Here is a 24,379-nt window from a genome sequence, read left to right as displayed (position 1 = left end):
CCAGGGGCAAACACAAGGCCCGCAGGGCCGGGCTGCACTTTGTTTTATTTGGCAGCAGGGAGCTCTCACTTAACTGTTAGGCCGTTACTTTTACACAGTCCTAAAATTACATTCGGCCCTTTGAAGGCAACCCAAAGGCTGATGTGGCCCCCGGTGAAAATGAGTTGACAACCCCGTGCAACAGGGAGAGGAGCAGGGAACGAGGGAGCAGAGCCCAGGGTGTCGGGCCCTGCAGCCACAGCCTGGAGTAGCTGGTCGGCCAGGGTGTGTAGGGCTCTTCTGGACATGGGCTCAGGGCCCTTCCCTACCCTCACTTTTATCTGGTAGTCTGCATTTAAAATGATTTTTCCTATAAATGTGAATTCCTCTACACTCCAGGCATGCACATTTTCATTTTCCAAGGTCCCTAATATTTAACCCAGGGCCCCTTCCTGTCATTTGGGCTACCTGCCTGGACCCTGAAGGCATTTGAGCTCACAGGGGCTGGTCTACACCCGTGGTTCAGAACTTTGGTGCAGAGCTGGGGGGAGGGTGCGGTATAGATGGGCAGGGGGAGGCTGGCTGTGGGGATGGGCATCGGTAGTCACAGTAAATCCCCACTGCTCCACTTCAGAGTTGCACCCTCATCCCTGTGTCCCATCTCCCCAGCACGTGCCCAAAGTGTCTCTCATTTAGGGGACACAGGCAAGGCAGTAGGCGTTGCTGAACCCTGCTCTGTGTGTACACTTGGTATTCATCTGGCCTTCCTGTGAGGGAGATATTCTATGAGAAATGAAGCTTCCTGGATGTGAGCATCAAGATTCCTGTCCTGGCTGGTGTGGCTCAATGGGTTGTGCGTCACCCTGCAAACTGAAAGGTCGCTGGTTCGATCCCAGTCAGGGCACAGGCCTGGGTTGCGAGCCAGGTCCCTGGTTGGAGAGGTGCAAGAGGCAACAGATCGAAGTTTCTCTTGCACACCGATGTTTGTCTCCCTCTCTTTTACCCCCTCTCTCCCCTCTCTAAAAATAAATAAAATACTTTTAAAAAAGATTCCCCCCAAACCTATTTTCCTTCCATCATAGGACACGTTCCCAAATAATCAGCATTTGTAATGTACTTTGTTTAGAAAACACATCACATCCATTATTCTACTTGATCTAAAAAAGAAATCACCCCAAACACTATCTTTTTACACTTCAGTAAAAATGAAAAAGGAAGAAAAAAAATAATGCTGTGACTTGGCCAGGTCCTGGCTGGAGTTCACTTTCAAGGCTCTAGACCCCATGTTCCTGTTCTCAGTCTTGAAATCAGGCCCAGCGTAGCTGGTGACCACGTCCCTAGATGTAGAGAGGACAGAAACACAGGGCCAGGCCAGGCACTGCAGGTCACACACGCCCAGATGAGCTGGTTCTGTGGGAAAAGCAGCTGCAGTGGCTATGACACCGAACCCAGAGGTGGGGCAGGGGGCCATGTCCCTACTTCTGACCTAAATAGTGTGTTGCCAGATCTTTAAAAAATATATAAAACCAATTCCATACCACAGGTCTGAGACATCTGCCACCTGGCCCCGGCCTGGGCTCTAACACAGCTGCACGAGCTTCTCTGACAAGCAACAGGCGAGGGCCCAGCTGAGGTGAAGGAAGCGCAGGGGCAGCTGGGTGAGGCTGCGTCCAGGCTGGCTGTGCTCCCCCACAGCTCCTCCCTTCTCCTTTGATTTTACTGGGAACGTCCATTCCCAGCTGTGACGCAGCTGAAGACAAGGAATCCCTTGGTGACCAGACTCTTTAAGAAACATACAAAACTAAATGCATTTACTTCATTCTAATTGAAAAATAGCTCTGGCTGGTGTGGCTCAGTGGATTGAGTACCGGACTTAGAACCAAAGGGTTACCGGTTTGATTCCCAGTCAGGGCACACGCCTGGGTTGTAGGCTGGGTCCCCAGTCGGGGGAATGTGAGAGGCAACCACACATTGATGTTTCTCTCCCTCTCTTCCTCCCTTTCTCTCTCTCTAAAAATGAATAAACAAAATCTTAAAAAGAAAGAAACACATGACAGGGGATCTTTTTTAATGAGTAAAGCAGTTTAGAACATAACAAACCCTAAACCTACAGGGACTCCTGGCTTCTTGCCAGCAGGAGAGGGCGTGCTCAACCAGCTGGAGGCCTGCTACGGGGCTTGCCAGGCTGAAAACGGGCCGGCAGGCTCCTCTCTGGTGGCTCAGTCCCAGCCTCAGGGGTCAGACGTCCTACCTGGATGGGAGTGTCTGCTGGGACTCTTGGTGGCAGGGCACACAGCCTCCATTCTGTGACATGCCCGCACGAGGCCCTGCTGTTTAGGGGCCCTGGGCTTTCTGGGGAGCCAGGGAGAGTCTGCTGCGGTGCTGGCATCTGGTGTGCATGGACGGGCAAACCCATGGTCCAGACAGTGCTCCTGACCCCCACGGCCAACACCTGGCCCCTCAGGCTAGCGGCTTGGACGAGTAGCGCTCTTCCCAAATGGCAGCCACACCTCAGAAGCCCACGGAGAAAGGCTTGCGCGGGCCTCTCAAAATCACCCCACCTGGGCTCCAGGGAGAAGGCAGGGAGTGCGCTGGGCGCTGGGAGTGGGAACGCGCCTGCGGCAACGGCCAGGGCCCTGGCACAAGAGGAAGAGCACAGGTGGGGACCAAGGTCTCCGTGCAGTCGCTCCCCTACAAGTCCAGGGTTCCCGGGCCAGTCTGGGCAAAGGAGCAGGTGGGCAAGGGGCCCTCTTCCTGGAGTTCCAGGCTGGGGGCAGGGCTCTCTGCGCCCTGCCCCTAACGGGCTGCACCGTGGGCGCAGGCAGAAGGCCCCACCCCAGAGAACTTGCTTCCTTCTCAGGAGCCAGCAGTGTGGGTGGGGCGGCCTCGATGGCCACACGTGCTCATAAGTGGACCCACTTGTTCCAGTTGACGTCATGGGGGAACACGCAGCCCAGCCGGAGGGTGCAGTCCAGTGTGGGCTCGTAGAATGCCATGGAGCCCTCGCTCGGGCTGCAGGGCCCCTCTGCCTCTTCCACCACCGGTTTGGAGAAGAGCGAGACAGCCGCAGGCTTTCTCAGCAAGCGCTTCTTAATGCAGCCGAGGAATTCCAGGCCCTGGAGACACCAGACATACAGGTTGGTATGTGCATTTAGGGACCATGTCTGCTGCTTCCTAGAACAGGGGACCCCTGAACTTGGCCTTGAGTGACAAGTAGGGATTTACCAGGAAAGTTCAGGCAAAAGCCCAGGATAAGAGAGAAGTGTGACCAGCATTCCCATGGGCCAAAATCGCTTCCAGATGCAGTTTTGTTTGGCCTATACATGCTTGGAAGTTTAGGAAACTTCAGTTTCCAGCTTGTGTCAAACAGTGGGAGCCCTGGGCACACAGGGTCGTGGGCATGCAGGGTGACAACCAGGCCCAGATGGGACGCAGCTACCCTCAGAAGACTGAGGGCGCACCTCCAAGCTCTCCCTGCCACCCACTCGTCACTCATTTACCAGCCCACCCGCCGGCCCATGACCTTTGCTCTAGACAAGGTGTCAGAGATAAGACCCTGGGAACGCTGACGTTGAGGCCCGAGCAGCAGCATGAGGCTGGCGAAGGCCACTGTGCCTGCCAGCCCAGGGCAGGAACCCGGGGTGGGACTGGAGACTGCAGGAGGCTGAGGAAAGAGTGCTGAGAAGCGGAGCTGGTTGCAAGCGGCACTGAAGAGCAAAGCGCCCAGAAGCAAGACAGAAAACAGGCCTGGGACTTGGCGGCAGAGCTGCCTGGGGGGGGCGGTGCAGCAGACCTCTCTGTGAGGGGCTGACGCGGAGGTGAAGCACACAATAAGGGGAAGCACCTGGAGCAGAAGGCTCTTCGGAGGAGCCCGGCTCTCTGTCAGAAGGCCGCTGGGCCAACCTCTGCGTCTGCTGCCCCTCGTGGGTGGCGCCTGAATGTAGCGGCTGTACCCCTGAGGCTCATCCTGCGCACCCACCACCCCAGCCCTGTGAGACCCCAGCCCAGGGCCCAGGCAGAGGGAGCCGCGGCAGGGGGGCGGGGAGCCGTGGGGAGCCCTCCCGGAGCCCAGCACCCCGCGCACCTGGAGCAGCTCGAGCACGACGACGGGCTGCAGGACGCCCTGGTAGTGCTGCAGCAGGCAGCTCTCCGGCACGCCGGGCCTGGCCATGACGTGGTACAGCACGGCCTCCATCATGCCCTTGCACACTGGCGTGTTCAGGTGGCCGTCCACGATGCGCCACGGGCGGCTGATGAAGCAGATGCTCTCGCAGTCCCTGCAGGGTGGGCGGACGGGCGTCAAGCTCCGCGGGAGTGGGGGACAGCTCGCTCGCACGCAGCCCCCACTCCACAGTCGGGACACTGGGGCTCAAGGATGTCTGGGGTCGGGCCCAGGTCACAGAATCTGAGCTCTTGGGAGCTGGGAGCACATGGGTCCCACCAAGCTGATGGCAATGTACACACACGTGGGAGGCGCCCCTCGCCAGAGAGGCTTCTGTGAAACCCGTCGGAGGCAAATCCAGACGATGCGAATGTCTAGCACTTCCGGCCCCCGTCCACTACATGCAATGAGCTCTGCCTTGTCCCCGCAGTGAGCGGCACAGCCGAACAGCACCACACATTTCCACGTCCCCTGGGCTGAGGACCACTGTGTGGGCAAACCGCCCGATCTGTCTCTCTACGGAAAGTCTTCATGTACTCATTACTACTGGGTCTCCTGTCCGGGAACCCCGAGGATGAGCTTCCCCAGCTCACCGCCCCTGGCCCCGGTCTGAACCTCAGCCACACACTCACCGCTCACGCGCTGCCTGGGAGAGGCTGCTGGCCACAGAACCCTCCGCCACACCTGACGGAAGAGGAAAGGGCGTGAGAGACTTTAAAGGGCGGGAGCCTAGCTCTTCCTCTCTCGCTCATTCGACAAGCACTCCTGGGCTATGAGGTGAAGCTGTGACCACAGGGGCAGCAATCCCATTCCTCGCGCAGCCCCTGGCCTGGGAGAGGCGGCCGTGGGGGCTGAAGCCAGCACACCCAGAACAGGACTGGGAGGGGCCGTGGCGTGAACCTGCGGGAGCTTGCTCCCAGGGCCCTGAGGGCCCCTGTGCCAGCGGAGGGGAGTGCGCACCTCAGCTTCCGTCGGGGGCCCCGACCACAGGGCTGCGCGTGAAGCCCTTAGGCACAAAGAGCCCCGCAAACAAAGCACCTTGAGAGACCACCGCAGAGGCCGTGTTGAGATGAGGACTCACACACAGGACAGGGAAACCGCAGGGCTCGCTTGGTGCCGAGCCTGGAGAGGTGACCCTTCCCACTTCTGCCGCTGCTCCCTCCCACTGGCTACCTCAGAAAACACGCTTCCAGAACCACCTCTGGTGCCTCCGCACTGCTCTTCATAGACCTGCTCAGGAGTGCAGAAGCCCCTGCCCTCTAGGGAAGCACCAAATGTGAACAGGCAAGTCTTCCCCTCCAGGGTGAGGCTATGCAAAGGTGAAGTCAAGGCCCCTTTTGTCAACAGAGCAGGTTCGCAGTCACATAGGACAATTGGGCCCAGATACAGAGAATGGACGAAGGGGAATGGGGAGGGGGGCCCAAGGTCTGTACCTCTAGTGTCTTCCGAGCCCTCTGGAAGCTGGGGCTGACAGCTCAGCTGCTCCTTGCCTGGGGAGCCGGGCACCCTGACACCACCTTGGTCCTCCTGTCTGGCTTCTGATGCTCCTGGGAGGGGCTCCCCTGAACCCGTGTCTTCACGAGCTATGGGAAGGGCAAATGCTGGGGTTTCCGCCCCCTGCTCTGCTCTCGGGCTGGCGCCCAAGCGCAAGTCCTGGAGCGCAGGCCTCTTCGCTGGGGGCTTCTGGGCGCTCTCAGAGCTGGCCTCCCCGCTCTGACAGGCCAGGTCGGCGCTGGCCCAGCTGGCACGCCTCTTGCTGGCCTGAGAGCCCTGAGGGGGAGGTGCCTGCCCCTCGGCAGGGCTGTCCTCGCTGGAGGCCCCCTCCAAGGGTCTGGGCTGGAGGTCTTCTCTTTGTGTGTCGGTGTCTTCCTCTTTGCCCTTTAGCTGTACCGAGTGCAGGAGCCAGGGCTGGGCAGAGGCCGTGGCCACCAGGCGAATGGAGTTGGCACCCACTTCCAGCACCTGGTGCCACTCCAAGAGGTCCTAGGAAAAGCAGGAGACACCCTGGGTCTGTGCGGGACCCCAGGATTGTCAGGATTTGCTTCTGCTGCCTAGTGGGTTTGAGCGTCCTAAGCAAGCGCCGAGGCCCATCGGGGCAGACAACTCTCGGATGAGGCCAGGCTTCCAGCCGCAGGGCGGCACCAGGCTGGCTGTGCAGCCCTGGGGCAGCCCCGCCCTCTCCAGGCTCAGTGTGCCTATCTGTCCAGGAACCGCAGCTGCACCCTCGAAGCTGACGTGACTTTCCAAGTTTCCTTCTGCCTGCCAGCGTCCCCCCACAGGACTGAACGCCCCAGTGCTAGCGAGTTCTTCCGCACAAGCCACTGCATAACTCCTCTCCCGTTCGCACCGGGCCCGCTCCCAAAGCTGTCCTTACCCAGCTGCGGCACCCGCTCCGAGCAGCACGTGGAGTCACCATCATCGTTCCTTCAATTTTTCCATTAGAAACCCATGAGTCAGAGCTCAAGGACTTTGCCTGGAGCCCGGCCTCACATCCAGGCCGTGTGGGAGGTGGCTGTGGGCGCTCCGCCTCTGGGCCTCTGGCTCAGGCACCAGGAACTCAGGGAGCTGCCTGGCCTGTCACCTCTGACAGTGAGCGGGCCTGCTGCCTGTGTGCTGCACTGGGGCGGGGCCAGCCCCCACCCATCAACTCCGTAGGCCCCGGGCGCACCAAGACTTTTGTGAATGACCGAACCGCAACCAGACAGCAGTCCCCACCATCTTACTTCCTGAGCTCAAACGAACTGGTCTGATGACGAGTCCCTAACGACACTGACGTCACTAACAAGCGATGAGCGCCCGGCTGCCTCCAACCACGGACAACGCTCGGGAGGGCAGCTCGTCCCAGGCACTGCATTTACAAGGCCCATCTGTTGTTACATTCTCTGGGTCCCAGGGTCAGTGCAGCAAACGGGTGCCGGCAGGTGGAGCGGAGAGTAAAAGGGCTCCGGCCAGCTGGGCTGAAGGAGCAGAGTCCAGTCTGGCCAGACCTTTTAACGTCCAGAAGAAGCTGGGTTTTGGGCAAAGCCCCTATTTTTATATGTTGACAACTAACTCAACTTTTAAAAACATTATATTCTATGTCCCAAACCAGTCGCATCCACAGTGTGCACCTGGCCCATGAGTTGCAACTGATGCCTTAGCTTTCCCAGGCGGCCCGAGAGCACAGCTTACCTGGACGTAGTCTGTGAAGGTCTTGGTGCGCTCACCATCTGCCCTCTCAAAGGCAGAGAACCGTCTGCTCAGCTCCACCTTGTCCACCCCAAAGCAACCTGCGGCCACAATGGCCCCCTGGACCTCCAAAGCTGCGGACACGTCTCCAGGTTTGTACCCAGACAGCTCCACCTGGTGGACAAACTCTTCCCGGCTGCAGGTGTGCTCTCGGTTGTTTATCAGCCTGGTGAACGCATCGGGAAGGCAGGAGGTTCCCACTGTCAGCTCTTCCAGAGGAGTGGCTGCGGAGGCAGGGGGATCAGAACTGGCCCAGGCAGAGTCCTCTCCGCAGGCCAGTGCACCCATGATGCTGCGGTGGAATGCTCCAGTGCCAACCCACTGCTTCCCGAATCTTCGGGGTGGACGAGGTTTGGGCCCGTGGCGGTCAGGTCCCTGAGACATGCCCCTGATCCCTTGACCACAGCCAACAGGCCAGATTCCCCTGGGGCCAGTATGATTCTCCTGCTCAAGACTCGAAGTGAAGAGCTCAGAAAAGGGGCAGGGGTCAGAACAATGTGACCTCAAAGTCCTGGAGGGGAGGCCCCCAACTCAGCTGCTACGCCCCACCCTTACTAACACTCCATGCTCACCACCCCTCAGGCCCTGTGAAACACCCCAGGACCCTTCCCTAAATCTCTGCTTCTGGGTCTCGGAGCCTGGGCTGCTTTCTGCTGCTTCCTGTGGAGGGGTCTCTGCTGCGACCACAGACCTAGGTTGTCACTGCTTTGCCAGGACCAAGCTCCAGACAAAGCCCAGAACACTGGTCGTGATTATGAAACCAAAAGTAAACACCATCCACCTCAACTGGTAAGGAGAAAGGCAGCCAGACAGAGGCAGAGAAGGGGCGGGAAGGAGGAAGAGAGGTGCAGGGAAGGGAAGGGCCCTCATATTCTCATTTTACGTAGAGAAGAGACAGCCTAAAGTTGAGGGTACAGGAAATAGAGGTTTAAGTCAGTTATTTGAAGTTCCAAAGGTAATCAACCGAAGCACTAAAAAAATGTATAAAAGGAATAAAGGATGTGAGAGATAATTAATGTAAGCGGAATACTAATTTTTCACAGTAAGAACCCCAAGTACTGAAAAATTTCACACAAGTGCGTAATGCAGAGTTACAACGGGGAGCACGAGGACTACAGACAGAGCAGCGGGCACGCTGCCCCGGGAGAACAGGCCAGGGCCTGGTGGTGGCGGGGGAGGGGCTGCTGTGCTCCCGTGTGCCCTCCAGGGCCCGTGATCACTGCAGGGCGACCCACAGAGTGAAGTTCTGACGTAAGTGTGGGCACAGCCTCGGGGCTCCCCACTGACTGGGCCCGGGGAAGAGGTCTGGGACCCAGGCCCCTCCAGCTGGCTGCCGGGGTGGGAGGTGTTCTTCCTTTTGTTCTAGCCCCAGAGAGCTGGGCCTCAGCACTTGGCCTTGGGAGCTGGGAGGTGGGCACCAGGGTCTGGGTCACAGGCCGGGCCAGGGGCAGCACTTACCAGCGGGCCCAAGCCCGGTGGGCAAGGGGCTGCCACGGAGCCAGAACCTCACGTGGCAAGAATTCACCACGATGCTGTCGTTGGGGTTGAGGTTCCGGGTGCTTACGATGCCCGGGGCGCAGTAGCCCCTCATCAGCAGGTAGTTGGTGTGGGAGGCCTGGGGGGCTTTCACCTCGATACTTTGGCGCTTGCCCCCTGGGTCTTCGTCCAAATCTTCCTCTTCTTCTTCATCCTCTTCCAAGGCTCCGTCCTTCCCCATGCTGGGAGAGGAAAACTGGCCTAGATGACCGAGCTTGGGCCCAGCCCGTCTGCTGCCCGGCCATCCCTCCCATGCATACTGTAGTCCCGAGTCTGTGGCCGGGCCTGGCAATGGCCCGGGCATCCCGGCCTCTGGCTGTGAGGGTTGGCGTGGACTGCCACTCCAGACTCCCCTCACCCACCTTTCCACACACCTGACCCCTGTTCACACACTGTCTTTCCAAGGGCTGTTCCTTTTGCCTGAAAACCCTTCCTGGTCTCTGTCCACAAAAACACCTACTTCCCATTAAATCCCAGCCCAACTACTACACCATCAAGCACCTTTCGCCAACCCTCCTTCTCTGTTCGACCCTCTGCACTACAACGTCCCATGTGCTTCTCTTCGGCATAGCCAAGTCACGCCTCTAGCTCCCCTGGTGGCTGAGGCTCCAGCAGGTGGCCCTGCACGGGACGTATCTCGGGAGTTCCCGGTTCTCAGGTGTGGGAAGCCCCGCTGGGGAGCCGTGGGAGGCAGCACGTGCTTGCTGATAACTGCAGACCAGATGCCCAAGCAAACACAACTGCGACACCTCAGGCACGAGGAAAGAGAGGTGTGAGGCCCCCCCACTGCTCAGGGTGGCATGCGCGGTGCCGGGGTGAGCAGCCGCCGAGGTCTTACCTCTTAATGACCTCGTTCTCCACCATTGAACTGTCCACCACCACGATCTGCTCGGGGATTCTGACATCCACGGAAACAAGGCCCAAAGAGAAGAGGGTCAGGGCGGCCGCGCAGTGTCCTCCAGGGCCGTCCAAAGAAAATGCCACAAGGTCACTCGAGCAGTCGTTACTATCCTGGTCTTTGAAGGAAAAATTATCAGGCTGGTCCAACTTGCCAGCAGCCCGGATTCTGTCGAAGAACTGGAACGATTCTGTGCAGGTGGTGCTGGGAAACCGCCATGTGAAGATCCTACGCAGACAGAAAGAAGGGCGGGGCCTCCCTGAGGACAGGACCGGCAGCCTTCCCTCCATCGGCGTGTGCGCTCCTGATCACTGCGGGCAAATCGGCACACCGGCTTCTCTTCCCTCTCCAGTGGCAGCGCTGCATCCCGGCCCACCTGCGCCCATCTTCCCCACTCATCCGAGCACTTCGAGGCACCCACTGTAAACGGGTGCCAGTGGGGAAGATGAATATACGTGTTATCATAGCAACCTTTTACAGAAGGCAAGCCCCAAGCCCACACAGTGATGAGAAGACACCTGTGTGCTCAACCTCACTGTCTCCAAAAGGTGACTGCAGAGTCACGCCCTTGCCTCAGTCTGAAGTGTAACTTTCCAAGGCTCTTACCAATGGAGACACAGGGACCTAGATGACAGGGGGACCCACAGGTCTTTCTGATCTGCAGAGCGCTGCTCTCGGCTCACACGGGGATGCTGCAGTCCCTTAAGTGGCTCAGGGTCAAATGGCCTTTTTGGACTTGAACGCATGTCTTCTGCTTCCCAGGTCACGGCTCTTTTTACTACGTCAGGCCGCTCCCCGGAAAGGAAAAGGGACCGAGGGTCACTCGGATGGGTGTTTAGGAAAGGAGCAAGCACCTGGGGTCACCACAGGCAGAGAGATGGACGGAGGAAGCAAAACGATGCTCAGTTTGCTGGTCTGTGTCTGAAGGCAGACTCTGTACGGGTCTGAGGACTGGTCAGGAGACCAGCAGGGAGAAGGGGAAGGCAGCCCAGGGCAGAGCTGCCAAGAACTTCTAGGACTGTTTTAATGGATTTCCTCTGCGTGGTTAAGGAGGCTGGGGACACAGGATGCCAGATGCCCAGCGAAGAGCAGCCAGGTCTGCCTGGTGTGAGGCCACGCTGTGCGCTGTGAGGGGCGCTCCTAGCAGGAGGGGTCCCATCAGGTGGTTCTCAACAACCCACACCACCACTGAGGGTGCTGCCGTGCCGCGGACTGAGCCTCGGCGACGGCTGCTGGCTGCACAGCGAAGCCTGTGCGCCCGCAGGACGGGTGACTTGGTGCAGCTGAGTGTGGGGATTCGGGACTGAGGCTATACCACCGGGAAGGTGCACTTTAACTGGTCCGAGTATCACATTAGAAACTCATCTTACCCGACTTGGCAGGAGAAAGGGAAACAAACCACCCGCAAAAAGGGTAAATGCCCCAACACAGAACGCTGCAAGTGTTGGCCTTCTGACCGCACCAGGAAAGACAGGTGTGGGGGAGAACACGCGTTCCCAGAGGCTGAGTCTCGTGTGCGAGGCCAGAGACCCTGGCTGCTGTGTTCTCCGGTGAGGACGGGTGTCCTGCTACTCACACTTGCGTGCTACCGCGGCCCGGCCTCTGACACGGGGCACCCGGCCTCTCCTGTGGCCGGGCCAATGCTCCCTGAGTGCGTGCCCACCTGTAATAGCTCTGGGACAGCTGGTAGGACATGGGCACAAAGGGCAAAGCCCGGTTCTTCTTTGGGCCCAGCGTGTGGTTGACCCGGCGCCGGTTGACCAAGCTCCTTTTCTGGCACTCCACGAAGGCCTTCACGAGAATCTCATCCTTATACTCCTGGTATAGGCGGAATGTCTGCAACACAGCAAGTCATGGGTGAGCAGCAAGCCGGGGAGCAGCCAGGACGTGGGGGTGCTCAGGAGCTGGAGCTGACGCTTGGGAGGGAGGGGCGGGGAGAGCCTGGAGGAAGCCAGCAACCCTAACTGTCAGCCCGACTATCACGTCGCACCTCAGAGACCGAAGAGGAGGACAGGTGACTGGGGAAAAAGGAAGGCTCTGCCCCCCACACCTGTTGCTTTGGACGCAAAGACACTAGGGAGTAAAGGCAAAATCACCTGTGCTACCACTCCCTATCTCTCTCCTCACCCAACACATCGGACGTCTGGTGGGCTCTACCCCCAAACGTGTTCCCAAATGCATCCGGTCATGCTGTCTACACCACCGCCGTCTAGTTCACCACCGCTCCCCCCCGCAGCCTCTAGCCAACGGCTCTCCCTGCTTTTACCCGTGCCTCCTCCTCCACCCTGACCATTCTCCACAGCAAAGTCACCCCCTGGTGCCTGTATCAGACGGAGGTTCCCTCCCTACCTCACACCCCAATGACATTCCCTTGCAGGGAGAACGCCCACCCTCGCGAGGATGGACAAGGATGCCTGTGAGCAGGACCCTGCCCATCCAGCCTCGCCTCCTACAAGCCCGCCTCCCATCAAAGCCCTGGGATTGTGGAGCTCAGTGGGTCTTGTGCCTCCACTCTAAAGACGAAAGGAGTGAGGGCCAGCGTCTTAGGGGAACTCAGGGCCCCTGGGCCCCACAGCTGAGAAGGGAACGAGAAAACCTCACATGGCACTGGCCTCCAAGGGACCGCGGTCCCAGAGCGCTGCTGTGGAGTGGAGGCTGGGTCTCTGGCACCCACCTGGAAGGACTGGCAGGACTTCATCTGGCTGTCCGACAGGGCCAGCGTGCTCTGGATCAGGTTCTGGAGCACCAGAAAGTGGACGTCGTCCATGCTGAAAGAGAGGTGGCGGGGTGACAGGAGGCCGCGGGCACCACACGCCCTGGGCAGACTCGGCTCTCATTAGAAACGAGTCTTCAGTCTCACAGAAATGGCCTGAGCACCCAAACTATAAACCAAGACAAAATACACAATGGTTTTTAAACCTTACAAACTGGTCCATTTTTACAGGGAAAAAGTTGCAACCTGGGGGCCAAGGGGTGGCATAACCTGGAACCTATATTTTCTTCTCATCCAATTTAAACAAGGTTTCTCCAAAGAGAATGGACTTCTCATTGAGCTAAAATCAAACTGAATACTGATTATCCAAGATGGGGGGAAAAGCTGAGCTTTCTACCCACTTTTGCTCAGAAAGCTCATGGGCCGAGAGCTCAGACCTTTCCCCAGCCCATCCTAAGGCCAGGCCAGTGATGTGGGAGGTCAGGGGTTGGTGATCTTCACCTGCAAAGGGCCAGGTAAGCAATTTAACCCTCATAGGTTATCTAGTCTCGATGCAGCCACGCAGCTCCGATGTGTTGATGAAAGCCACCCGGACAAGACATAGAAGGGGCCCGGCTGTGTTCCAATACACCTTTACTGACAAAAACAGGGGGCAGGCTGGACCTGGCCCTAGATGACCCCTGGCCTAGGTTGCAGTCAACCCAATCACGCAGCTGAGGACAAGGCACTCGGTCTGTCAGTACTTGCCTATTAAGTTCATCCTTCCCCGTTTGGTATTTTTTGTCTCCAATCGCCAAAACCCGGTACCTGCATAAGAAACAAGACAAGGGCGCACCGCTGCGGCACAGCCGGCCTTCGCGGACCGAGGCTGCAGCCTGCGCGAGGTGGCCATTTATCAGCTGAAGTGTTTTTTTAAAAAATGTTAAATTCACTAAAATTCAAACACGTACATATATTGGGTTGGCCAAAGTTTGTTTGGTTTTCCCCCATTAGATGGTTCTAGTAGCGCTTAGTTGTCTTTAACTTCATTTGAAACAATTTTGTTATAGTGTGACAACTGTCATATCAGCATGCATTTAAAAAAACTGATCAAAATTGAAAAAAAAACTATCAAAATTGGTGAGTTTTTGTGCAGCCGTTTTAATAGTGAAGATGGAAGAAAATACACAACATTTCCAGCATATTAGGCTCTATTATATCAAGAAAGGTAACTGAAAGGCAAGAGAAGATTTGTGCAGTGTATGGAGAAGGTGCTCTGACTTCTGGCACGTGTCAAAAGTGGTTTGTGAAGTTTCGTGCTGGAGAGTTCTCGCTGCACGATGCTCCACGGTCGGGGAGAAGTTGAAGCTGATAGCGATCAAACTGAGACGTGAATTGAGAACAATCAGTGTTATACCACATGGGAGAGAGCCGGCACACCCAAAATATCCAAATCAATAAGGTTATTGGTGAAAATGAAAAAATGTGTCTTATTTTACAGAAAAAACTAAATGGACTTTTTGGCCAACTCGATAAACTAAAATGAGAATATACTATCTTCTGTCCATCAAATAAGAATGTTAAAAAATGAGGGTTGAGCCCTGGACGGTGTGGCTCATTTGGTTGGAGCGTCGTCCCCTAACCAAAAAGTTGAGGGTTCGATTCCCGGTCAGGGCACATGCCTGGGTTGCAGGCTCAGTCCTGCTCAGGTGCATGCAGCAAGCAACCGGCTGATGCTTCTCTTGCATCAGTGTTTCTCTGTAGCCCTTCCTCTCTCTCTAAAAGCAATGAAAAAATGTCCTTGGGTAAGGATTTAAAAAAAAAAAAAAAAAGACGAAGGCTGAGAAAACAGGGAACGTTCATCTATTGACAGTTAGGAAATGAGATAGGAAAATGTTAATAGGCAGGTGGCTACTGTTAATTGCAGGCTTATGATGATTAAAAATGAGCACAAGAAAGAAGACTGGGAGAAAATGCCCAAAGGCTGTATTAGGTGTTGGAATTACAAATTAGTTCTCCTTTTTTTTTTTAAAGCTTCACGTAAAGTTGTTTTATTATGTTCATACCAAGCAAATAAACACAAGAATAAATCATAGAACTGAGTTTTCAAAAAATATTGCCATCTGTAAGCCATTTCGTTGGTTTCTACAAAACTGAAGTCAAAATTCATCTTTGCCATAGTAAATGTTTCCTAAAGTTTAGTAGCAAGAAAAAGCACCTTTTCAGAAAAACAGGTGAACTATTTTTAGTCAAGTAAGAAAATATTTGGAATCATTTCTGTTTTTGCCTTGCCTGCCAGAATGCTGAAGAGTAAATTTAGAATTAAACTATTACAACTGAAACTTTTTCTTTCCTCTAAATGGTTCGCTCCTTTAAATTCTTTAACTATCTTCTTTTAAAACTCAATGTTGCCCCAGAACGTCACTGAAAATATGCGGTGACACGAGTTACATACAGGTGAGCAGGGCGTGTGAAACAGCTTATATCACACACAAACTGTGCCCCTGGGTAATCTGGGGGACGTTTTACTGCCACTAACAAAACCAAAGCTCCCCAAAGAGCTAAAGGGTGTCAACTCTGAAAATGACTACGAATCACTCCTCAGGCCTGGCATACGGCAGGTGCTATATAAATTATTTGTTGAATGAATGGAAGGATGAGATCTCCAACAGAAACACGGAGGGCTGGCTGCAAAGGTATTACACAATTCACACACAGAAACGGATAAACGCTGTCTCCTTGGAGGGTCATTCAGAAGTCCAGTGGTCAAAGACACTGTCTTGAGGATGGTGGAGAGAGGGGACTCACACTGGCACTAAGCAGAGGGAACAGGCCTGGTTCATAGGACATGAGATTTGAAAATCTCACGGGGTCCTGCGCTCAAACCTAAGTGTGTCCTTCTGCAGATGCTGAGCGGTTGAGCTGAAGTTGCAGGGGTTCTGAGGTCAGAGTAACCGAGGCTCCAATCTTGGCCCTGTGCTCACAAGCACTGCGACCTTGGGCAAGTCTGTTCATCTCAGAGTTGCCTCCTGTGTAAAATGAGCAATCTTGGCAAAAGCACACCAACCACCCGAGAGGGGCTGAATTAAGTCAGCAGGAGGGCCTGTGGGGCAGAACGAGTGAGAGGGCCAGGTGGTCCGGCGGCAGGAGAGACAGCAGGGGCAGCTGCAAGGCTGAGTGGGATTACAGGCTTGTGGCAGTCCCAGCTGGTGACATCTTCTCATGCACCCCAAGGGTCACACAGAACCTTCCAGGAAGGACCTTACCTGGCAAATAGCTCCTGGAGTGTGTCTGGGATTTCAAGGTTAGGATTCTTTAGGGATGAACTAAACTTCTCTTTAAGCTTCTCCACGAATTCTTTAAACTCACTGGCACAAACCTTTTAATATGAGAGAGTATGTTAAACCCTTTCTCTCCCTGAAGGGAGGTTTCAACGAGGTAAGTCAAGGAAAATCTTGTGACAAACTCCCGTGACAGCCACCTCCCAGAAACACAGTGCCGCTCCTCTGCCCTCCAGCCTTCCTTCCGTTCTTCCCTGGCTCACGCTGTGTGAGTCCACCTCCTTCCTCTCCTCCAACCCTCCCCCCGCCACTCAACCATGGACCCCAAACCAGTCCTCTCGTGCGCACCTGCACTGCGACCACCCCTTTCCAGACCAGATCACCGTGTAGCCTCCTCACTACCCTGCTACCTCTGGTCTCACCCCTCCAGTTTATCCTCCAAGGTGTGGCCAGCACACCGACGATGTGTCCAACACAGGGTGAGCTCACTCCTTCCCTGCTGCATCTCACTGCGGCCCTCCCAACACTATGCGCACAGGCCACCTCGCTCCCCCACCTCCCTTCACGGCCTTTGCCTCAGCTGGCTCCTCATCTTTAGAGTCTGGCTTTAGTGGCGGCACTAAAGCCCTCTGTAGTAGGTGCTGTTGGTTGCCTACTTTCTGCATCCCCATCTTGCTCAGGAGTGGAGCCAACTCTGACGTGGCTTGGGGAGCATGTGCACTCAGCCCATCTGGATGAGTCAGGACGGGGCTAAGCCAATGACGGCAACCTCAGGGGCTTCTGGGAAAGGCTGCCCCCTCCCTGACACGGGGGCCCAGTGAGCCCAGGGCAGCCCCTTTCCCCATGTCTTCCTGTCGTCGCATTCCATTGTGAGGGCCTGAGCCCCAGCAGTCAGCCAGCAACCATGAGGTGACGGGCATGAGGATGGACAGCTGGCTGCTAGGGACTAGAAGAGCAGGGACAGAACAAACCTGGGTCCTGATGACGTCCCTGCTTTACTGCACAGGCCCACACTGCCTATCTGCAGCCTGCTTGGCATAAGGGCGAACAAAGCCTCAAGCCCCTGTGAGGCTGTCTTTCTGCCACTTGTGTCGTTAGCGCCCTGGTGCTCCCGCAGGCCCATGCTTTCCTCTCTTGGGGTGACTGCACCCATCCGCCCAGCCCATTTACTGCTCTGCGCGTCCCACTACCCCGTGGCTCCCCCAGGGAAGGGCTGGGTCTCCATTTTGACTGGCCTCGCCTGGCTGAAGGCCTGACGTGTACACAGCAGAGGCCAGTGTTAGCTCAGTGAGCGAGGGCTGAGTGGGCTCTGAGCTGAGGAGCAGAGACATCTGGGTCTGTAAAGACGGCTTCCTTCCTTGCCGGCCACTGTTCCAGCCCCACTGGACAGGCAACTCAGAAAGAATCCCATCTCCTGTCTGCAAGCTTTCCAGGCAGTCTAGCTGCTTACAACTTCTTGTTGTCCGCTCTCCTTGAAGAGCCGCCTTACTTCCTTAACAAAGTAGCCCCGGGCCCAGCAGCCCTGTGAAGGTGCATATCAAATACTGATCATCTTTAAAAACTAATGCTGGAGCCAGATCAAATGAAGTTCGAAGCCAAAGAACTGACAAGTCAATTTCTCAAATGAGCATGAAAAAACCCCACGTTCGAAAGGCTGGCAGAAGCACTGTGAGACCCAGAGGTCTGGACCAGGACCTAGAATCCGCTGCCTTCAGGGTGGGCTGAGCCCAGTCAGTGCCCAGGCCTACCTTTGGGTCTTCGTAGTCACACTTCCGATTCATGAAATCGCCAACAAGGGCCTTATCTTGGTACACCTCGGCCAGGCACACCCTGCGGAGATCGAAGAGGCTGGGGGTTGGAATGATGCCCACGCTCAGAACCAGAAGGTCTCTGGTCTGACATTTCTGGCTTTGTCTAACCACAAAGCAGGATTTACTTATATAACTGTTGTGTGATTATGGCTTTTAAAAATGAGAACCAAACCTGATTCAAGCCAGACCTGTTACTGCTCACACTCTCCACCCCGGCTTCGCTGACCTTCCGTCCCCCACGTGTAGGCGGAGACCAGTAACTCCCAACTGCCCTCACGGGGCTCGGCCAAGACCAAATGAAACAACTTGTATGAAAGTGTATTGTGAATTTAAAAATGTTATACGGGCACCGGTGCTTATTATTGTTGAGAGCTCTAACTCCCCCCACAGCACTATCTGTCCACTCCCCAGGATGTAAAGAGGGCCTGACTCGCCCGAAAGGAAATGGAGGGAGAACCAATCAGAGCTCGCTGGCCTCCTATGCAAGACAGAGACTGTCATTCCACTGTATAGCTCGGTGAGGGGAAGGGACCCCTGGAGTCACACATATGCCAATGGCTGGGGCAGGTGGGGCAGGCGTGGTTGTTTTTGGTGTCACTGTCCTGTTCGCAGGTAAGGAAGTGGCCTCTGAATGGGTGGACACCGAATCCTAGACCTCACCGCCCAGAGCTGCAGTGAAGACAGAGGCCCAGGCCACCACCCCTGCAGGCCCCTGTGCTCCCCCTCCCGGGATGTAGGGGGGAAAGTTGCAGGTCTCCCTTCACTGCCAACTAACTGTCACTATCTGCTCTGACAAAAGAGGTTGGACCAGGTAGTCAGAACCCTTTGGGACAGAAAGGTTTAACATTCTGTGCACGGGAGACAGTGGCTTCACATGGGAAAGCCCCTTGGTATGTGTAACCCCAGGGTTCGCAAGCGGGGCGGTTTAGCCCCACGGGGGACATCTGGACACACTCTGGTGTACATGGGGCGGGGCTACTGGCATCTAGTGGGTAGAGGCAGGGATGCTGCTCAGCATCCTACAATGCCCAGGACAGCCTCACAGCAAAGAGTTATCTGGCTCTGGTGTCCCCAGTGCCGAGGATGAGAAACTCTGGCTTGACTTGAGTTTCCCCCACAGTCCAGGGCTGGGCTTCTCCCCAGTCTGGCTGCTGCGAGCAGCCCACACTCAGAATCAGTCCAGAGCCGAGCTCTCCTACAGACCCATCGCATGAGTGGCCCATCGGCGGAGGCGGTACTTCCCAACCCCGCCACGTTTCCGCTTCTGGGCCCACTCTCCTACTGGCTGCTACACGTGGGCGCCTCCCCCACACTCAGGCTCTCTGGGGCCCCCACTCAAGCCCATGCCTGTGGAGGAGTCGGAGGAGTCGGATGAGGATGGCAATGGCTTTCTCCTTGAGCCCCGTGAGAAGACAGGGGGAAGGGGCAGCCACATTGGCAAAAGACAAATCACAAGGGACATGCCTTGCGACCCAGCCAGCCACCATCGGCACACAACCAGGCTATGGCGGGGAAACTCTCAGGAACACCCAGCTGTGCTCAGGACATGGCTGAGTGCACCTGGTCCAATGACCCATGTCTAGCTTGTTCTCGGGCCATTAATACTGAGATAGCAAGAGCTGCTCTGGCTAAAAACAGCAGTGAGAGTCAGCACATGCCTCCTCCTTCACCACATGCCAAGTGCGTGACATTCAGTAAGTCACCTGCCTGTTGGGCCTCCGTTTCTCCACCTGTAACAAAGGGTAGCAGCGCCTACTTCTCGATAACACTTGGCATGAGGAAGTGCCCAAATCAGGCCTGGCCCTCAATCACCTCAGGGACAAGCTCTCCAGTAAACACTGGCACTTGGACTGACCACTGGCACGTACTGGCCAACTCAGCGTGCTCTACTGGGACTTTACACCAGACTCTTAAGCAAATGGGATGAGAAGACAGTACAGAATGAACTAGAAACACTGGAATAAACTTGTCTTGGATATGAAAGTTCAAATGAGGCTTACTTATAGTTCAGATAGGCTTGTGGGTTTTTGACTATGAAGCGAGCTCTTCGTCCAACCGAATGAGATGTTTTATCCAAAGACTCTTCAAAGGTAGCGTGCAAAATGTCCCGCACAACCTGCCAGTGGACAAACGGGCCCTTCACCTGGATGGAACACAGAGTCGGGACAGGAAGTCAGAATCCCTGGAGCCCACGCCTGGGCCGCTGACCCAAAGGAATGGGAAAAGCATGTTCTGTGGAGCCTCCGTCCTCAGTGCAGGCTCCACACTGCCACCTCCTGTTTGCTTAGTCACGCTCACTGGGCACTGACGATGTGCCTGGCGCAGGGTCAAGTGCCGGGCAGAGAGGAATAACGGAAGTCCTCGGAGTCCTATGGAAAAGCGTCTTCTGACAAATACGAGAGGTGTTCAGAGGGTGCTGGCTAGTACTGACTAAAATGGCAACATGTTAGGGGAGGTTATGAATATATATGAAGTGTTTAGTTAGAGGGCTTTACAGGCTTAATTATGGACTATGTGTGGTCAGAAACATTCTGTATGTTCCACTAGCAGAAAAAGAATGTGCTAAATCCCCTGGCTGGTGTGGCTCAGGGGACTGAGTGCCAGCCTGCGAACCAAAGGGTCACCGGTTTGATTCCTAGTCAGGGCACATGTCTGGGTTGCAGGTTAGGTCCCCATTAGGGGTCACGCAAGAGGCAACCACACATTGATGTTTCTCTCCCTTTTTCCTCCCTTCCTTCCCCTCTCTCTAAAAAATAAATAAAATCTTAAAAAAAAAAAAAGAGCAAATCTATTAAAAAAGAGAGAGAGAGAACGTGCTAGGTTAATAGACTCAGGAGAACACTTCAGTCACACCCAGGAAGGCAGAGCTGAGATAAGGAAGGGGCAGGATGATGAATTTTCTTATAGCCCCAGAATGAGGTGGCCCAGGAATATGGTGTTAGTCCAAGTGAGTGAGTGGAGGGTGTGCTGACCTGAGTGCGCAGGACTCTCCTGGCCCCTCCAGCTGCATCCAGGGTGGGTGGGGGAGACATACCCCGACCCCCCTTAAGGAAAAACCCATTATAGAGACAGAGGACAGAAACTAGGGACAGCAACAGTCACCCTCAGGTTCTTCCTTGGAGAAGGGACTGGGTTGGAATTAGGAGGGGGCTGAAGGGTGAGAGAACCTGGGAAAATGGTCGAGAAAAGGGATCTAATAAGCCCTTGGCTAAGAGCATCCTGGCAAGGACATCTAGGTGGACTTCTCTTGGCTGCCACTGCTGAGAACAGGAAGCACCGCAGGGGCCCTCCAGCAGCTGCCTCACCTACCTACCTATAGGTATTACTACCTGCGAAAGTCTCTGGATTGGACGATGGCGAAGCTCACTCTTCTGGTGGCTCTGCGAGCCACCTGGAGGAGACATCCGCCCACCTGGACGGTTCCCCTGCCGCTGCGCACCGCGGAGATGAGACCAGCGCAAGGGCGAGAGGAGGCACACTAGGAGTCAGTGAGGCTGCTTGGGGGAACGTGGTGAGGAGACGAACTCTGGTGCGGCTCTAGATCCTTCTCAGAGGCAGTGATATCAGAGGAAAAAGGGAGTTTGCTAGGCAGGGAGCAAGGCCCTCTCCACCCACCAGGGATCCAGGGACACAGGCCCAGAGGACATACGAGTATGGGGGACTGTGGTGTGGCAGGTGGAGGAGTGAACCATGAGGAAGGTGGAGAGTTAGGCCGTGGCCACTGCACCATTCCACACTGCTCTATAAATACCGACTGGACAGTTACTGTGTGGTAGGCACCATGCTGGGGGTTACAGCCAGGAAAACAAATAAGAAGTCTCTCTGCCTTGAGAAGCAGCCACTCCAGTGGGCCAAGAAGCCAGAGGCAACAGAAGCAGCATGAAAAGTATCTGTCCAAGGGACAGTGTGAGAGCACAGTGATTATTTCCATTTGACAGGATCAGTGAAGCCTTTCTAGAGGTGACAAGCAGCTACTGAAAGAGAAACCAGAATTTTTTAAGCATGTGAGGGTGGGAGGAGTGGAACAGGAAAGGTGAAGACAGAACGGCTTTGGTCTGCTTTGCTTGCAGCCAGGCAAAGAGTTGCATGCATTAGCTGAAGGCTGGAAAGAAATGCACAAACGCTGGAGTGGGATTAATACGTAGGGTTCTGGGGAGTGCTTTTCCCCAGGGCCAGAGTAGATGACATTAGAGAGGCCACACAAGCCTCCAGTGGGGGTCGGACAGGAAAGAGCTCCCTGAGAGAGGGACAAGCGAATCAGCTGGAAGGAGCAGGAGACCGGTGGGCTGAGTACCTTGGTGTTGAGGATATTGCTGGCAATGCGGCAGAGCATGAGCAGCCCGTCTTCCCGCATGGACCAGGTGACACGCAGCCGGGTCATCCTCTGCAGGGCGCTCTGGTCGGCCTCGTCGTGGTAACGCACGCTTTTGCTCTTTTCTTCTTGGGGCTCTTCTAAGAACACCGAGGGGAGAAGGGAGGGAGCCTACAGCAACTGGTTTGGAGCTGTCACTCTGGAGAGGGGAAGGTCGCTACCCAGCTAGTAAAACTTCACCAAGGGGATCAGTTATCAGAATCTCATTGTGTCCAGAAGCTATACAACTAACTACAAAAGACTCAGCCCTTCCTGGCAGATTTTTCACGGCCTTCATCACTTCCTTTTGGTGAATTTCACTGTGAGGGACTGGGCAACCCAGATGCAGTCCCCTGTTAGTCACCCGCCAATCTCCATTTTCCCTGCTATGCCCTTTGAAAGCGCCTTCACAGGAGCTTGTGGAGCAGGCTCAGGGCACATTTGCCCAATGCGTGCCCCCCCCCCCCCCCATTCTGCTGCTCTGCGACCTCAGAGATGTCGTGCGAAGCCTGGAGCACCGCGGGAACAAGGCCCATCCTGCAGGGCTGCCGTGAGGACTGAACGAGACGGAAACATCTCGTGCAGCGCTTGGCACACTGCAGCTACTAAGTGAAAAATAATAATTGCCAACACTATGGAGTTATTTACTATGTGCCAAACACTGGCTTAAGCTTTTTACATATGTTAACATCATTAAAATAATACTTTGCAACAACCCTGTGAGAAAGACGTAGTTACTATCCCCGTTTTTGTAATTGCAGGGTCTGAAACACAGCAGGACACTGCACCTTGTCCAAAGTCACACAACTAAGTAGCAGACCAAGGATTCGAACTTGAGCTTGTAACCACTGGGTTTTTCAAGGTCTCCTTCCCTGGGGGGGGGTGAGGGGGGGGGGGTGAGGGGGCGGGGTCTGCAAGCAGTTTCATGAGGTAGACACCCTATGCTACTGCCTGTTCCGAAAGACTCTTAGTGACCTTCCAAATTAAGGCAGAAGAAAAACAGGGCAGGAAAATTTGGATTCAAAGCGACACCACAACTGTATTTTGCCTTGTAAAGAATTCAGGTCTTTGTGAGCCAAAATGACAGGCAACGGACACAAGGCTATTTGTTATAAATACTGGCCAAATAAACCACTCAAAACAGATTCCTGTTTAAACACTGTTTTCATCTGAAATAGCTAGCTAGCAGGTCACTGTTAAAATACACAGATCACTTAAGTAAAATAAAAAGCGGCCTAAAAAACAGACACACCAGTCTTCTTGCTACTCTCCTTCACTGTAAATACTGCCCAGAGGAAGAATCCAAAACGGCAACTTAAAACATACCTCATGTGAGAGCTCCATGAGATCTGAAGAGATTCTGCAGACTTAAATGATCCCGTCTTTCCTCTAACCCACGGGTGTCAAACACAGGGCCCGCGGGCCAAATCGGCCCTCCACCTTGTTTCTACCCAGCGGCAGCGCCGAGCTCCTTGCCCCTCATTAAGGAGTAGTTACATTTATACAGTCCTAAAATCACATTCGGCCCTCTGAAAGCAACTGCAGGGCTGATGTGGCCCCCGGTGAAAATGAGTTTGACACCCCTGCTCTAATTTAATAAACACATGACAAACCTTAAACTCTGGCCTGATTAGCACAAATGTAGATATTAAAAGGTAAACCAAGAGAATAATAGGATTTTGGATGGTTATGATGAGGATTTTGCTAAGAATTTTTGATAAGGTTTTTTTTGGTTGAGATGAAATTAGAAATTTTACTGAGGCAGTTAATGAGTGAAGAGGCTCTAAAAATACAGAGAAAGCAGGGGGCAGCCTACAGGAAGTTCAAGGGTCTGTCTGCCAGCTGGAATTGGAAAGTACAGCCACCCCACAGCGCTAGCACTCTGCACCGGGAGCTCCAGCTTGGCTGCGGTGAGACTGTGAACATCTCTGAGCCAGGACGTGCAAAGACAGGGCCTAGCAAACACAAAGATCACCACATAACCTTTTTTCTTTCTTTTGATCTTCCTTCCAGGGTCCTTCTTCAGCCGTTTCCGCTTCTGGCTCTTCCCACCTCTGACTCTCTGGTTCCTGTCTAGCGTGGGCTCTTGGTCAACCTCAAACTGCTCGTCCCTGTCAACACGGAGCTCCGATCCTGCTCTGGCTTCTCCCCAGATACTCAGCCTGCCACTGTCTAGAAAGAACCACAGGGGAGAAGCATTTCAAGATGAGCTCTGCAAAGGCCAGAAGCCAAATGAAACAAATGTGCACAGCTGTGCTGGCCCTGAGGGGGGCGCTCCCAGCACACGTACCTCCAGCACCGAGGGGCAATGGGCGCTTGGACAGAAAAGGCTGGAGCCTCACTGTGAGCCCATTCTCTGAAGTGGTGTTCTCCTAAAAGACAGGTGTGTACTGGAATGAAGCACGCGGTTTCACGAACCCCCAGGAGCCCGGAACCGCATG

The 24,379-nt window shown here is 55.0% G+C and overlaps 1 protein-coding gene across 3 annotated transcripts in view; it reads right to left on the bottom strand.

Annotated features, from left to right (window-relative positions):
- Positions 1 to 2,030: 2,030 nt before the first annotated feature.
- GTF3C1 (general transcription factor IIIC subunit 1) overlaps positions 2,031 to 24,379 on the bottom strand; it is a 74,003-nt gene continuing 51,654 nt past the window's right edge. For 2 of the 3 annotated variants that reach the window (XM_024560580.3, XM_053927323.1), the window contains 16 exons: positions 24,229 to 24,310; positions 23,922 to 24,110; positions 21,882 to 22,039; positions 19,588 to 19,730; positions 17,525 to 17,606; positions 15,762 to 15,874; positions 13,264 to 13,323; positions 12,478 to 12,571; positions 11,467 to 11,639; positions 9,744 to 10,031; positions 8,828 to 9,087; positions 7,313 to 7,593; positions 5,575 to 6,124; positions 4,774 to 4,825; positions 4,064 to 4,256; positions 2,031 to 3,095 (listed from right to left, as the gene is read on the bottom strand). In XM_024560580.3, the coding sequence (XP_024416348.2) occupies positions 2,883 to 3,095; positions 4,064 to 4,256; positions 4,774 to 4,825; positions 5,575 to 6,124; positions 7,313 to 7,593; positions 8,828 to 9,087; positions 9,744 to 10,031; positions 11,467 to 11,639; positions 12,478 to 12,571; positions 13,264 to 13,323; positions 15,762 to 15,874; positions 17,525 to 17,606; positions 19,588 to 19,730; positions 21,882 to 22,039; positions 23,922 to 24,110; positions 24,229 to 24,310 (2,931 nt within the window). In that variant the 3' untranslated portion in view covers positions 2,031 to 2,882. The remainder of the gene's footprint in view (positions 3,096 to 4,063; positions 4,257 to 4,773; positions 4,826 to 5,574; positions 6,125 to 7,312; positions 7,594 to 8,827; positions 9,088 to 9,743; positions 10,032 to 11,466; positions 11,640 to 12,477; positions 12,572 to 13,263; positions 13,324 to 15,761; positions 15,875 to 17,524; positions 17,607 to 19,587; positions 19,731 to 21,881; positions 22,040 to 23,921; positions 24,111 to 24,228; positions 24,311 to 24,379) is intronic. The other variant, XM_045195322.2, reaches the window with a different exon arrangement.

This window comes from Desmodus rotundus, chromosome 1, assembly GCF_022682495.2.
Source record: "Desmodus rotundus isolate HL8 chromosome 1, HLdesRot8A.1, whole genome shotgun sequence".
Taxonomy (NCBI): domain Eukaryota; kingdom Metazoa; phylum Chordata; class Mammalia; order Chiroptera; family Phyllostomidae; genus Desmodus; species Desmodus rotundus.
Note: the sequence above shows the minus strand (reverse complement) of the source record. Positions and strands in the feature narration are given on the sequence as shown.